At 49.9% G+C, this 14524-nt stretch overlaps 1 protein-coding gene across 2 annotated transcripts in view; it reads right to left on the reverse strand.

Annotated features, from left to right (window-relative positions):
- CUX2 (cut like homeobox 2) overlaps positions 1-14524 on the reverse strand; it is a 315719-nt gene that overhangs the window by 69549 nt on the left and 231646 nt on the right. For both annotated transcript variants that reach the window (XM_064379840.1, XM_064379841.1), the window contains exon 4: positions 14424-14502. In XM_064379840.1, the coding sequence (XP_064235910.1) occupies positions 14424-14502 (79 nt within the window). The remainder of the gene's footprint in view (positions 1-14423; positions 14503-14524) is intronic.

Here is a 14524-nt window from a genome sequence, read left to right on the forward strand (position 1 = left end):
CTGTCACCCAGGCTGGAGTGGAGTGGTGTGATCACGGAGGCTCACTGCAGCCTGGACACTCTGGGCTCAACTGATCCTCCCACCTCTGCCTTCCCAGTAGCTAGGACTACAGGCACATGTCACCATGTTTTTTCTTTTTTAGACACAGTCTTGCTCTGTCACTCAGGCTGGAGTGCAGTGGCACAATCTTGGCTCACTGTAACCTCTGCCTCCTGGGTTCAAGTGATTCTCCTGCCTCAGCCTCCCGAATAGCTGGGATTACAGGTGTCCACCACCATGCCCGGCTAAATTTTGTATTTTTAGTAGAGACGGGGTTTCACCATCTTGGCCAGGCTGGTCTCGAACTCCTGACCTTGTGATCCACCTGCCTCAGGCTCCCCAAGTGCTGGGATTACAGGCATGAGCCACCGTGCCTGGCGCCCAGCTATTTTTTAATTTTTTTGTAGAGATGGAGTCTTGCTATATTGGCCAGGCTGGTCTCAAACTCCTGGACTGAATCGATCCTCCCGCCTCAGCCTGTCAAAGTGCTTTGATTACAGGCATGAGCCACTGTGCCCGGCTGACTCACTTTTTTAAAATATATATATTTTAAAGGAAAGTTTTGTCTCACTTTCATAAATAGAAAATCAAGATCTTGTATCATAAGTAGAAGGTGCTTCAACCATAAAAATAAAATGCAAAGAACAAAACAAAACAAAACAGAAAATGGATGTTACTGAATCTGAATTTTCATTAGACCCTGTGGCCTGCCCGAGACCTCGAGCCTGGGCCACCTCTCCTGAGGTCCGAAGGGGAGAGCTGCAGGTGGCGTGGAGGTGTTCAAGGTGCCCCTGGCTGAGACTTTACTCAGAAGGAAGCAGAAAGGTGACACCGTACATCCTGAGATGTGTTCCAAGTTTCAGTCTTGGGTCCGGGTACACCCAGGCTGCCTCCAGTATCATGTGGACTTTGCACCTGGGGAAATGTTGGGTTCCGCCAAGCCCCGCCCTCTAAAATCACCAGTGAGCCCCGCCTCCAGCGTCTGGCAAGCCTGGTCTCCCGGTGTCAGGAGAAGGGACCGAGCATCCATGCAACTCCTCGCCTGGAGCCAGCGAGGCAGGTTCCTTTTGGGCTCAGCACTTCTCCCGGAAGCCTTCCAGCCGACACACGCGGCTGCCCAGAGCTGCCAGCACTACGCAGGGGTGTGAGCGGGACTTCATTTCCCCACTCACTCCCGCAATACGCAGTACGCAGACTGTCAAGAGACAGCCCAGGGCGGAGGCCGAGACCATCGAACAGCCTTAGATCCAACCTGGATGTGCAGACCCCAAATCTAAAGTGTTTAAATGCAACAGATCCTTCTGATGAGCTGATGAGCGGCAGACTTGGACTCACTATGAGCCTCAGAGGTGGCAGGTGCTGATGGGCACGCAGGGATGGGGACGTCGTGGGGAAGCGTCCCCGCCTTTGTCCTACACACACCAACCTGCTCCGGGGCACGAACTACTTAGTAAAGTGACGAGTTCATTTTGTTAAATGGGATCCAAGCCCACAGAGAGCACAGTCAAAGGCCAGCTATCTTAAGACCACACCAGGCTTTCTCAAGGCACTGTCAGGGAGGTGGGAAACATCACCTATTCCGTCTTTCACCACTAGCTGATGCTGTTGATGGTTTTTGTTTTTTTTTGTTTTTTTAAATCATGGAGGGGGGTTGGGGAATCTAGGGAAAGCTGTCTCTATCCTCCCACTATGTCCATCTGAAGGAAAGTGGCATTTGGAGCTTTTTTAGGAAACAGAGAGCCGGAAAGGCTGTCCGAGAGGCTGTTTAGAAACACATTTATGCAGAAGTATGCATGCACCCCTCCAAAATATCTTCCAGACAGAAGCCTTCTCCCATCTGGGCCCGGGCTCCAGGCGCCTGCGGGGGTGGGAGGCTCAGGCTATTGATGGTGGCAGCAAGACTAACTTTGATCCTTTAATCTAAACTTTTCAATAGCAGATGGGCTGCCAAGCCCTCATATGCAGCTGTGAGCCGTGTGTCTACCCACTCCTTTCTCGGGGCAGTCGGCAGTTGTTGGGGGGCGTCCTCCTGGCTTGGGCAGGGTCAGAGAAGCTGGGAACGAGGGTCTTCTTTTTGGTACTGGGTGCTGGTGGTAATAATAATACCACGAGCAACCACAATAATAGCAACAGCTACTGTTTACTGAGCATTTACTATGTGCCAGACACCTGGCTAAGGACTTTACACTCCTCACCTTCCTCAGACCTCCCAGTGGTACTGGAGGTAAGTTTGTTTTCCAAACGAGGAAACAGAAGCTCAGAGAGCTTGGCTGAGCCAGTTACTTAAGGTCACCCAGCCAGGGGGATAGCAGAGACAGGACTCAAATCCACGTCTTACAATCAAAATAAAGTTCTTGGCCAATCTCAGTGGCTCACGCCTGTAATCCCAGCACTTTGGGAGGCCAAGGCGGGTGGACCATCTGAGGTCAGCAGTTCGAGACTAGCCTGGCCAACATGGTAAAGTCCTATCTCTATTAAAAATACAAGAAAAAAATTATTATTATTATTATTATTTTTGAGACAGAGTTTTGCTCTTGTTACCCAGGCTGGAGTGCAATGGCGCAATCTCGGCTCACCGCAACCTCCACCTCCTGGGTTCAGGCAATTCTCCTGCCTCAGCCTCCTGAGTAGCTGGGATTATAGGCACGCGCCACCATGCCCAGCTAATTTTTTGTATTTTTAGTAGAGGCGGGGTTTCACCATGTTGACCAGGATGGTCTTGATCTCTTGACCTCGTGATCCACCCGCCTCGGCCTCCCAAAGTGCTGGGATTATAGGCGTGAGCCATCGCGCCCGGCCCAAAAATTATTATTTTTATTTTTGAAATGGAGTCTTGCTCTGTCACCAGGTTGGAGTGCAGTGGGATGATCTTGGCTCACTGCAACCTCTGCCTCCCAGGTTCGAGTGATTCTCCTGCCTCACCTTCCCGAATAGCTGGACCTACAGGTGTGTGCCACCATGCCCAGCTAATTTTTGTATTTATAGTAGAGACAGGGTTTCACCATGTTGGCCAGGATAGTCTTGAACTGCTGATCTCGTGATCCGCCTGCCCCAGCCTCCCAAAGTGCTGGAATTACAGGCATGAGCTATTGTGCCTGGCCAAAATTAAGTTCTTACATACTGAGCTGTACAGAAAGTTCTGGGAGGGTAGGGGGAGGTCTGTTTTGCTCAGCATCGTGCCCTTGTTGCTGACAGAGTGCCTGGCAAACAGTAGGCACTCAATATTTACAGAATAAATTGCATGGGGCAATGACTGAGCTGGGCACCATGTTTAGTGTTCTCTGTTGCTCAGTGAACACATCCAATGGTCCCTTTAATGAGGGAGGTCATTATCCACATTTTACATTGGGGAAACTGAGGCTTGGAGAAGTTAAGTGTGATGTGGGAAGCCATATGGCAGCACAGGATTGGGCTGGCTCTGAAGGGAGGTCCTTCGACCTGGAGTCTCGGTCTTCGTCCTCCACCCGCTGCACTGGGAGCTGTATGACTGTCTCTCCACCCGCTACGCTGGGAGCTGTGTGACTGTCTCTCCACCCGCTGCGCTGGGAGCTGTGTGACTGTCTCTCCCCCCGCTGCGCTGGGAGCTGTGTGACTGTCTCTCCACCCGCTGCGCTGGGAGCTGTGTGACTGTCTCTCCCCGCGCTGCGCTGGGAGCTGTGTGACTGTCTCTCCCCCCGCTGCGCTGGGAGCTGTGTGACTGTCTCTCCCCCCGCTGCGCTGGGAGCTGTGTGACTGTCTCTCCACCCGCTGCGCTGACTGTCTCTCCCCCCGCTGCGCTGGGAACTGTGTGACTGTCTCTCCACCAGCTGCGCTGACTGTCTCTCCCCCCGCTGTGCTGGGGGCTTTGTGACTGTCTCTCCCCTCGCTACGCTGGGAGCTGTGTGACTGTTTCTCCCCCCGCTACGCTGGGAGCTGTGTGACTGTCTCTCCACCCGCTGTGGTGGGAGCTGTGTGACTGTCTCTCCCCCCGCTGCGCTGGGAACTGTGTGACTGTCTCTCCACCCGCTGCACTGGGAGCTGTGTGACTGTCTCTCCACCCGCTGTGGTGGGAGCTGTGTGACTGTCTCTCCACCCGCTGCACTGGGAGCTGTGTGACTGTCTCTCCACCCGCTGCACTGGGAGCTGTGTGACTGTCTCTCCACCCGCTGCGCTGGGAGCTGTGTGACTGTCTCTCCACCCGCTACGCTGGGAGCTGTGTGACTCTCTCTCCTGAACGAAAGTTCTGCCTGCTCTTCCTTGAGTAACACATCTGCATTTCAGCAAAAGCCGTGTCCTTCCAGCCTAGAACTTTTCAATCCACTGGCAGCAAAGACCCTTGAACTGTCTTTCACTATTTTTAGAGCTCAAATCTCCAATGGCTTTGTCCAAGCTCCTTGGATTTTTAAATGCATCCTGCACTGGGGTAATGGGTAGGAGCTGGGCCAGGGGCGGGCCTAGATTCAGGCTCCATCCCTTTTCCTCTGTGTGACCTTGGGCAAATGGCTTGGATTCTCTGAGCCTGTATACTTCTTCAGCTTCCCAGTGAGGAAGGATGTTGGAAGCCACCTCCCAGGGTGTGCGCGCGTGTGGAATCAGTGAGTTTGTATCTGTAAGGGCTGAACAGACTGCCTGACATGCAGAAAGTACCCCAGAAATGACCTCCACATGGTGGCATGTCAACCTTTAAAACCAGGTCCAAAGGCCTCCCTCTCTGCGGCATCTCCCCAGCTATCCTCCCTTGAAGCCTATTCACTGCTGTGTGTTCTAGCCGTCTGTCTTTGGGTCATGTTGGCCCTGTGGGAACTCAAGCTCAAGTCCAGCCCTGCCCTTGGGGTCTCTTGGGTTCAGCAGGGACAACATGACCCAAAGACAGACAACCAGAATACATAGCAAAGTTTAGCCAGGGGGCCATGGGGAGAGGGTGCTCCTGGCAGAGGAAATAGCATGGGCAGAGGTGTGGCAGGAAATGGTGGGACACTGCCTTCTAAAGGTGACTGTCAGCTGGGCGTGGTGGCTCACGCCTGTAATCCCAACACTTTGGATGGCCGAGGCAGGTGGATCACCTGAAGTCGGGAGTTTGAGACCAGTCTGACCAACATGGTGAAACCTTGTTTCTACTAAAAATATAAAAATTAGCTGGGTATAGTGGCGTGTGCCTGTAATCCAGCTACTCGGGAGGCTGAGGCACGAGGATCGCTTGGACCTGGGAGGTGGAGGTTGCAGTAAGCTGAAATTGCACCATTGCACTCCAGCCTGGGTGACAGAGTGAGACTATACCTCAGAGATAAAAAAATAATAATAAAGTTAACTCATCTTCAGGAAAATTTGACATTATTCAGCTTTTCCTTTTTTAACGGGTGAAATACTGTTTTATGTTGCCCTTCAGTGTACCACTGACCATTACGGGACTAACTGAGCAGAGGCACGCGCATGGAGGAGGGAGAGGAGAAGGGAAGGTTAACACAGTTTCTAATCACAGAAAATCTCCATTTCCTCTAGTTGTGCAGGTGGCTTATCCACTAGATGGCGCTGAAACGAGTCATTCAGGACAAAAACAAAGCTAGATGCTTCACCCCCTCTTCTACTTCTGTCAGTATCTATTATATTTCAGCTGGTTCAAATGTAAACGTTTAAAAATGAAGAACACAAAAGTACTTAAAAAAAAAAAAACCCTCATACCCTTGAGGTGAGAAAGGTTTTTAAAAACAGGACCTGATATTCAGAAGCTACAAAGCAAAGGTTTGCTCAGATTTCTTGCTTTCTGCAAATATTTTTTTGAATGCCTGCTACATACCATAGATGAGAGACATTATACACTAAGTTAAGAAACAAAAGGCAAACCAGGGGAGAAGATATGAAACATGTATACCTGGACAAAGGTTAGCATCCCTCATATACAAAGAGTGGCTACAAATCAATAAGAAAATAATTCACTCTCTGGTAGAAAAATGGGCTAAGGAGACATAAACCAGAGATTTCTAAAGGAACAAATATAAATGCTTTATAATATATGAAAAGATATTTAGTGAACTAGTGAATAAAGGACTGCAATATAAAATTAGCAAGGAGAAACACATTCTTTCTGGTCACTGATCCTAGGATTTGTGGTCAATACAAGGGTACAATGTATTTTTCCTTCCCGAGTTTCCTTCTTGGTACAGCACAGCACTAACAGGCTGTGCATTCCCAAGGACCCTAGGGAATGTTGACTCTCCCAGCGTTGGAGAGGGGTTAGGTAAATTACAATACAGCCACACAAGAGATGGTTAGGCTTATACAATGAACCGAAGTTATTTGAGATCTGTAATCACACGGGGAGATATGAATGCTTCGTGTCAGAGAAAGGAAACAAATCCAAACAGTACCGTAGAATCAATGATTGTTTTGAAAAAGTACACAGGGAAAAAAAACAGTAAAGAAAAACAACAAAACGCTTTTCTAGTGGGTCGTTTTCCCTCTTTCTGTTTCTCCCTATTTTCTGAAGTTGACAGCACGCTTATGCTACTTTTATAATGGAGGAGACAAATTTAAAAACTCTAAATGTTGTAGAGCATTTTCCTGTTCTGTCGGCTCAGGAACCCTGTCGCCTGCACCACTGCTTACCTGACATCCCCAACAACAGACAGAACCTCACAGAATCGACAGCAGACAGTTGTCACTCCTATGACTCTTACACCCGGATGCCAGTGGGCTGCCGATTACTCGACCCTGCTGCATGCTTTCATGTACAGCGTAGCAAATCCTCACGTCCACCCCTGAGTAGGTTCTATTACTATCCCTCTTCTAAAGACACAGACACCAGAGCTCAGAGAGGTTAAAGCCCCGGCCAAGGTCACACAGCACAAAAACACCGAGCTGAGAGTTCCACTCAGATGTGTCTGCCTCTATAGCCTGAGCACCTTCCTGACCAGCCTCGCCCCCCAAGAGAAGGAGCAGGGGGAGAAATCCCTGCCAGGAATCGCAAATCTGCATCAGATTTGTAAAGACCGAAGCACAGCAGAAAACAACATTTTGGGGCACTCACCTGCCTCTTATCTCCTCAGCAGCGTTCATCTGCCTCCCTCATTTCCTCCTGCCCTTGTTTTTAAATTTATTTTTTCTTTTTCTTTTTTCCTTTTAACTAATCACTTAGTTAACAAGTTAGCCTTCTGAAGCTTGGGTCGGTACCTAGTGACTCTGTGAGTGCAATAAAGGAATCAGCCGTCACCAATACAGAAGTCAGAGAGGTTTAAATCACATCATCACCCACAACAATGACATTAATTATGCTTTTAACACGTTTTACTGCTTTTTTTTCTCACTTCACGCCACATCTGTGTGAACAATATCCAAAAGATTTACGGTTTTCTTTCGTAATTACAGACATCCAGGCTGCACACTTATCAAAATACTTGCTGAGCCATCAGGCTCTGTCGTATTCTCTGCCAAAGATCTGTGTTGGCAGCAGTCACTCAAAACAAAAATGTTGAATCAGGACTTGTGTGGCTTCGGGTGGCGGGGAGGAGGATTTCGACAAATAATTTGCCTGTCAAGAAATATAAAAACAGGAGCGTGCGCGTCCCGGTGAATTTTCCAGGAGTGTTATTTTTACGGAGGGGGTTGGCGCTGGGGGGCTGGCAGTGAGCAGGGAAGCTGGGAGCGCCCAACACACATCTGACATTTGGTTCTTGTGTCTGAGGATAAAATTTAATGAGAACAAAAATATGTCTTCCTAATTCCCCTAAGAAATCATTAAAACATTTTGTTATTCTTAAATGTCTCGAAAATGAATTAGAGGCCCTAAAGGGGCTGTTCGTATGGTACGTCTCCATCAGTTAAGGCTCCTCATTCTCTAACTCGGTGACAGCTGGGGACAGCTCTCCCGCTCCTGCATTTCTGGGGAGGAGAGTTGGGAAATCAGACTCGTGGAGTCAGCACTGGGCTTGGAATGACCTCGCTGCTCCCGGGCTTTGGAGAGAGAGGAGAGAGGGCACGTGGACCTTCCAGAAGGTTCCAAAGTAATCTTGGGACCTTGAGTGGCCCCTGGTCTGTGACTGTTTTTTGAAACGAAGACTTACTCTCTGTTGCCCAGGCTGGAGTGCAGTGGAGTGATCTCGGCTCACTGCAACCTCCACCTCCTGAGTTGAAGTGATTCTCCTGCCTCAGCCTCCCGAGTAGCTGGGACTTACAGGCAGCCGCCACAACTCCTGGCTAATTTTCGTATTTTTAGTAGAGATGGGGTTTCACCATATTGGCCAGGCTGGTCTTGAACTCCTGACCTTGTGATCTGTCTGCCTCAGCCTCCCAAAGTGTTGGGATTACAGGCATGAGCCACCGCGCCCGACCGTCCTGTAACCTGTTTTAATGGTCTTTTCTCCAGAAAGATGAGGGTCCCATGAGAACACACTCCCAAATGAGGGTTCATTTCCAAGCGGGGCAGGGGGGTGGTAAGCCCCTTCTGTTTCCCTTTGTCTTCCTGCTTCTCTGTACCCCCAAGCATTAGACGTCTGGTATCCCCCTGTGACTGTGATGACAGGCTATGTGACTGAAGATCTGGTCACTTCTTCCACTCAAAGGCAAGCTTCTGAGGGCTGGGACCATGTCGGTGTTTGTGGGCTCACAGCTGTGTTCCCAGTGTCTAGCAAGTGCTGGGCACACAGTAGGCACTCAATAAATGCTGAGTAAACAAACACAAGATGAGCATGGAAGGGGGGTCTCATTGATAAAGTATCTCTTTGCTCCAAGTACCTTTCCTCCCGTTTTTGCCACTGAGTCTTATTTCTAATATTCAACAATTATTAGGTGCCTACTGTGTACCAGGTTCTGAGTACACAAATTTAGTATGATTCAGTCCGAGTCTTGGTACATTTCACGTCTCCTAGGAAAGCTGGACACATGTGATAAGGAGAGTAGTCAACACTTAGTAAGCACCTACTGTGTACTGTGAAGCTTGATGCCTCCCAGTAACAGCATGAGGCAGGTTCTAATATTATTCCCAATTTATAGAAGAGAAGACTGCAGCTCAGGAAGGTGAATTAATTCCTCTACAGTTACACAGTGAGTTAGTGACATAAACAGGATTTGAATCTGGGTCTTTGAGCCTGGAAGCACAAGCATGTCTCAGTGCTGCCCCCTGGTGTTACAATTGAGGTACTATGGGGTCCTGTGGGAGAGCGCCATCTGGGGACCTCCGGGAGGCATCTCTGGGGTCTGTACAGGGTCATCCTCCAATGTCATGTCACTGACACGGTAGGACCCAAAGGATCAAAAACCGTGGGAAATAAGAGGGTGTCTTTTTCTAGATATCACTGATGAGAGTGGAGCAAAAAGGCGGCAAGGAATGGTGCCACCGGGCCTCTTGGCCATGCGTATGGTATGGCTGGCAGTGAGGGTGATAATGACCCCATCTGCAGACACATGGGCTGTCTCAGCCTCGTGCCATAGTGTCACGTCCAGGCAGAGAGCACTGCCTGCAGCTGTGCCGTCAGCTCTTGCCATCCTTCCACTCTCATCACTGAGAAACCCATGTGGTTGCACTGTTCCTGTGAATGTGGGATGGGGCGGAGCATGGGGCACAGGCAGCAGACGCCTGTGTACTGGCGAATGTCCACCCCAGAAGGATACCTCTGTGTCCTAATGCCTGGAACCTGTGAATGTGACTTTATTCAGAGTGTCTTTGAGCTGGGCATGGCGGCTGCACCTGCAGACCCAGCCACTCAGGAGGCTGAGGTGGGAGGATCACTTGAGCCCAGGAGGTGGAGGCTGCAGTGAGCCCAAGATTGCACGACTGCACTCCAACCTGGGCAACAGAGCGAGACCCTGTCACTTCAACAAAACAAAACAAAACAAAACAAAACAAAAAACACCAAAGTGTCTTTGCAGGTATAATTAAGGATGAAATCAACCTTGATTATCCAGGTGGCCCCTAAATCTAATGACAAGTGTCCTTATAAGAGAAAGGAGGTTGGGCACAGTGGCTCACACTTGTAATCCCAGCTACTCGGGAGGCGGAGGTGGGAGGATCACTTGAGGCCAGGAGTTTGAGACCAGCCTGGGAAACATGGTGAGACATTGGGACTACAAAAAATAAATTTAAAAAATCAGCTGGGTTCAGGAGGCTGAGGCAGGAAGATCATTTGAGCCCAGAAAAGTCCGAGGTTGCAGTGAGCTATGATCACACCACTGCACTCCAGTCTGGGCAGCAGAGCAAGACCTCATATATATTTTTTAAAAAGGAGAGAGTGAGAGAGAGAAAGGAGAGGGAGATTGAGACAGAGATACAGAGGAGAGACTGGAAAAACCAATGTAGCCAGAAACCAAGGCACTCCTGGAGCCATGAGGATGTAAGAAGCCAGGAAGGACCCTCCCGAGGCTTCAGAGAAAGCATAGCCCTGTTGACACCCTAATCTTGGGCGTGTGGCCTTCAGAACAGGGACTGAATCAATCTGTTGTTTTAAGGCATCCGTGGTAATTTATTACAACAGCCCTAGGAAACTAACACAGCCTTCCACGTGCAGCCAGCTTGTCACACAGAGCAGAGTCTGGAAATATTTGTTATACATGACAAGACCTGCGTCACATCTCTCCCTGCCTGTGAGACCTTGGCCATCAGGCTCAACCTCTCTGTGCCACAGGGAAGCGAGCTTCTTGGACCTGCTCCCACAGGGTGTGTGAAATGCAGGGCACAGAACAAAGGCAACTTCTACAGCAGGCCTGTGATCCCAAACTCTCACGTGCTCCAGGATCACCAGGGGAGCTTGGTACAATTCAGAAGCTGATTCCATGGGCTGGGGATGGGACCTGAGATTCTATATTTATTCCTTTCTTTCTCCCTCCCTCCCTTCCTTTCTTCTTCATCTTCTTTTTTTTTTAGATGGAGTCTTACTCTGTCGCCCAGGCTGGAGTACAGTGGCACAATCTTGGCTCACTGTGACCTCCACCTCCAGGGTTCAAGTGATTCTCTTGCCTCAGGCTCCTCAGTAGCTAGGATTACAGGCACATGCCACCATGCCTGGCTAATTTTTAAAATTTTATTTTTAGTAGAGACAGGGTTTCACCATATTGGCCAGGCTGGTCTCCAACTCCTGACCTCGTGATCCACCCACTTTGGCTTTTCAAAGTGCTACAATTACAGGCACGTGCCACCACACCTGGCCCCTCTTTCTTTTTTTTTTTTTTTGACAGGGTCTTGCTCTGTCGCCCAGGCTGGAGTGCAGTGGTGCGGTCTCAGCTCAGTGCAGCCTCCACCTCCTGGGTTCAAGCAATCCTCCTACCACAGCCTCCCAAGTAGCTGGGACCACAGGCACCCGCCACATGCCCAGATAATTTTTGTATTTATTGTAGAGACAGGGTTTCTCCATGTTGCCTACGCTGGTCTCAAACTCCTGGCTTCAAGCGATCCTCCCTCCTTGGCCTCCCAAAGTGCTGGTATTACCGGCATGAGCCGCCGCCCCGGCTGAGACTCTGACCAGCATTTCTAACCAGCTTGCAGGTGAGGCCGATGCTTCTGGTCCACAGAGCACACTTTGAGTAGCAACAGGCCAGAAGACCTCCCTCCTCATCCAGTCCACACGCCATCGCAGAGCAAGCTTCGTCAGCACTGCTGGATTAGTGCCCCAGGGCTGCAGTAAAAAGGCAGCACCGACTGGGGACTGAAAACAACAATATTCTCTTGTAGTTCTGGGGACCAGAAGTTCAAAATCAAGACCCTGGCAGGGCTGTACTCCCTCCGAAGACTCTAGGCGAGGATCCTTGTCTTCTCCAGTGTCTTGTGGTTGCTGGCAATCTTTGGTCTTTGGGGCTTCTTGCCTTGTAGCGACATCCCTCCCTCCCACCTCTGCCTGTTTTCACACGGCTTTCCTCAGTGGCTGTCCCTGTACCCTCGCCTCTACCTTTTTTTTTTTTTTTTTTGAGACAGGGTCTTGCTCTGTCGCCCAGGCTGGAGTGTGATGGTGTGTGATCTCGGCTCATTGCAACCTCCTCCTCCTGGGTTCAAGTGATTCTCCTGCCTCAGCCTCTCCAGTAGCTGGGATTACTGGCTCGCACGCTACCACGCCTGGCTGTTTTGAACTTTTAATAGAGACAGGCTTTCCACATGTTGGTCAGGCCTGTCTTGAACTTCTGACCTCAAGTGATCCTTCTGCCTCCGTCTCTCAAAGTGCCCAGCCCCATACTTCTTATGACAGCAGTCGTTGGATTTAGGGTTTGCCCTAAAGCCGGAATGATCTCATCTCGAGATCTTTAGCTAACTACATCTGCAAAGACTGATTTTCAATTAAGGTCACATTTTGGAGTTCCACGTAGACATAGATCTTGGAGGCCACACTACCCAACCCACTACAGTTGCCCCAGATAAAGGAACAGCGGACTTGCCCACCCCAAATACAAGATCCCAGAAATGATCCTGCCATCAAACCTAACGACTCGTGTTCTCTGTGGCTTGGTTTGCAGAGGTGCAGCTCAGGGTGGGAGGTCATTTTCCTCTTCACAGGCCCCAGCCCCAAACACCCCCCGTAGTGCTGATTTCTGCCACCGTGTGGAAGGATGGGGAAGGGACTGGGGGAGGTCTGGGCGGGGAGAGTTAGCACAGCGAGGTCTCCTCCAGGCTTTGCCATTGGTACGCAGATGGTTTCAACGCTCTGGGCTCCTGTTTCTGGGTCAGTAGGGGATGAGCCATTTAAAATAAGGGAAAGTTTTGGCCAGGCGAGGTGGCTCACAGCTGTAATCCCAGCAGTTTGGGAGGCCCAGGTGGGTAGATCACTTGAGACCAGCAGTTCAAGACCAGGCTGGCCAACATAGGGCAACACTGTCTCTACTAAAAATACAACAATTTAGCCGGGAATAGTGGTGCCTGCAGGTAGTCCCAGCTACTTGGGAGGCTGAGGCAGGAGAATCGCTTGAACCTGGGGGGCAGAGGTTGCAGTGAGCTGAGATCACCGCACCACTGCACTCCAGCCTGGGTGATGAGCAAGACTGTCTCAAAAATAAAATAAGGGAAGCTTTTGTGGACGTCTGGCATATGTATAGATCCTTTGTGTACAACCAAACGTTCTCAAACTGTAACCCAAACCAGGACGGAGAAACCATAGCCCCAGCACCCAGAGGCCCTCCCAGGAACGCTCACCCCCTACAAGTGAAATCACTATCTTGATTTCCAATAGTACAGGTTGACTTTTTTTCCAATTAAGGTGAAATTCATACAACAGAAAATTTATCATTTTAACGTGAACAATTCAATGGCATTTAGTACATTTTTGATGTTCCACAACCACTTGCTCTATTTAGTTCCAGAACATTTTTGTCCCCCAAAAAGAAACTCATATGGTGAAGCAGTCACTGTCCAATCCCCCTCCCCTGAGGCCCTGGCAACCACCAAGCAACTCTAACTGTCTTTGCCTGTTCTGGACGTCTCATGTAGATGGAATCCTACACTACGTGGCCTTGGTTTCTGGCTTCTGAAACTCAGCACTGTGTTTTCGAGGTTCATCTGCATTGAAGCACACATCACAGTTCCATATCCTTTTTTTGTTTTTTTGAGAGAGAGGACAGAGTCTTGCTCTGTCATCCAGGCTGGACTGCAGGCGCGATCTCGGCTCACTGCAACCTCAACCTTCTGGGTTCAAGCAATTCTCATGTCTCAGCTTCTTGAGTAGCTGGGATTACAGGTGCCCACCACCACACCCAGCTAATTTTTGTATTTTTAGTAGAGATGGGGTTTCCCCATGTTGATCAGGCTGGTCTTGAACTCCTGACCTCAGGTGACTGGCCTGCCACAGCCTCCTAAAGTGCTGAGATTACAGGTGTGAGCCACTGCTCCCAGCCCTCCATTCCTTTTCATGGCTGCGTAATACTCCCTAGTAGGTGTAGGCCACATTTTGTTTGTGCAAACATCTGTCGATGGCCGTGTGGGTTGCTTCCCCCTTTTGGCCACTGAGTAAGGTTAATTGCCTGTTTTTAGATTTTCTGTAGATGGAATCATACAGGATGTGCTCTTCTGGGGCTGGCTTTTACTCAACAGATTTTTGGAGTTGGCTGCGTCATTCTGGAGGAGGCACTGGAGGTCCTGTCTCTATTGCCACCTGTGGGCAGAGAGCACTGGGTGCCCTCAGTCTTCTGTGCCGATGGGATGGAGACTCTAGTGGGTAAGATGCCAGCTCCTCAAGGAGGTCTAGGTGGGATATCTCACCAGGAGCCCCCCTAAGGCAGGCTCCTGGCTGATGTGACAACATGATGAGGGAAGATGGGGGGCGCCCTATGGGGACATGTCACACCAGACTGGCCACAACCCCCCTGCCCTATGCAGAGTGCCTGGCCTTACCCAGGAGCCCAGGCGTGTCTCCACATCCCACCTCAAAGTCCCTGTGTCACAGTCCTAATGGCTATTTACTGTCGTTAACTATTCAATTACAGAGCCAAGGATTTCTTACCTGGTGCTTCAATTAATTGCTTGTAAACACTCAGAAAAGCCGCCTCCGCCTCCTGACTTCTCTTACTAAGAGCCACCACCTTTGGAGACAACAAGAGAAAG

Source organism: Aotus nancymaae, unplaced genomic scaffold, assembly GCF_030222135.1.
Source record: "Aotus nancymaae isolate 86718 unplaced genomic scaffold, 86718_ANA_hifiasm-v0.15.2.pri h1tg000021l, whole genome shotgun sequence".
Taxonomy (NCBI): domain Eukaryota; kingdom Metazoa; phylum Chordata; class Mammalia; order Primates; family Aotidae; genus Aotus; species Aotus nancymaae.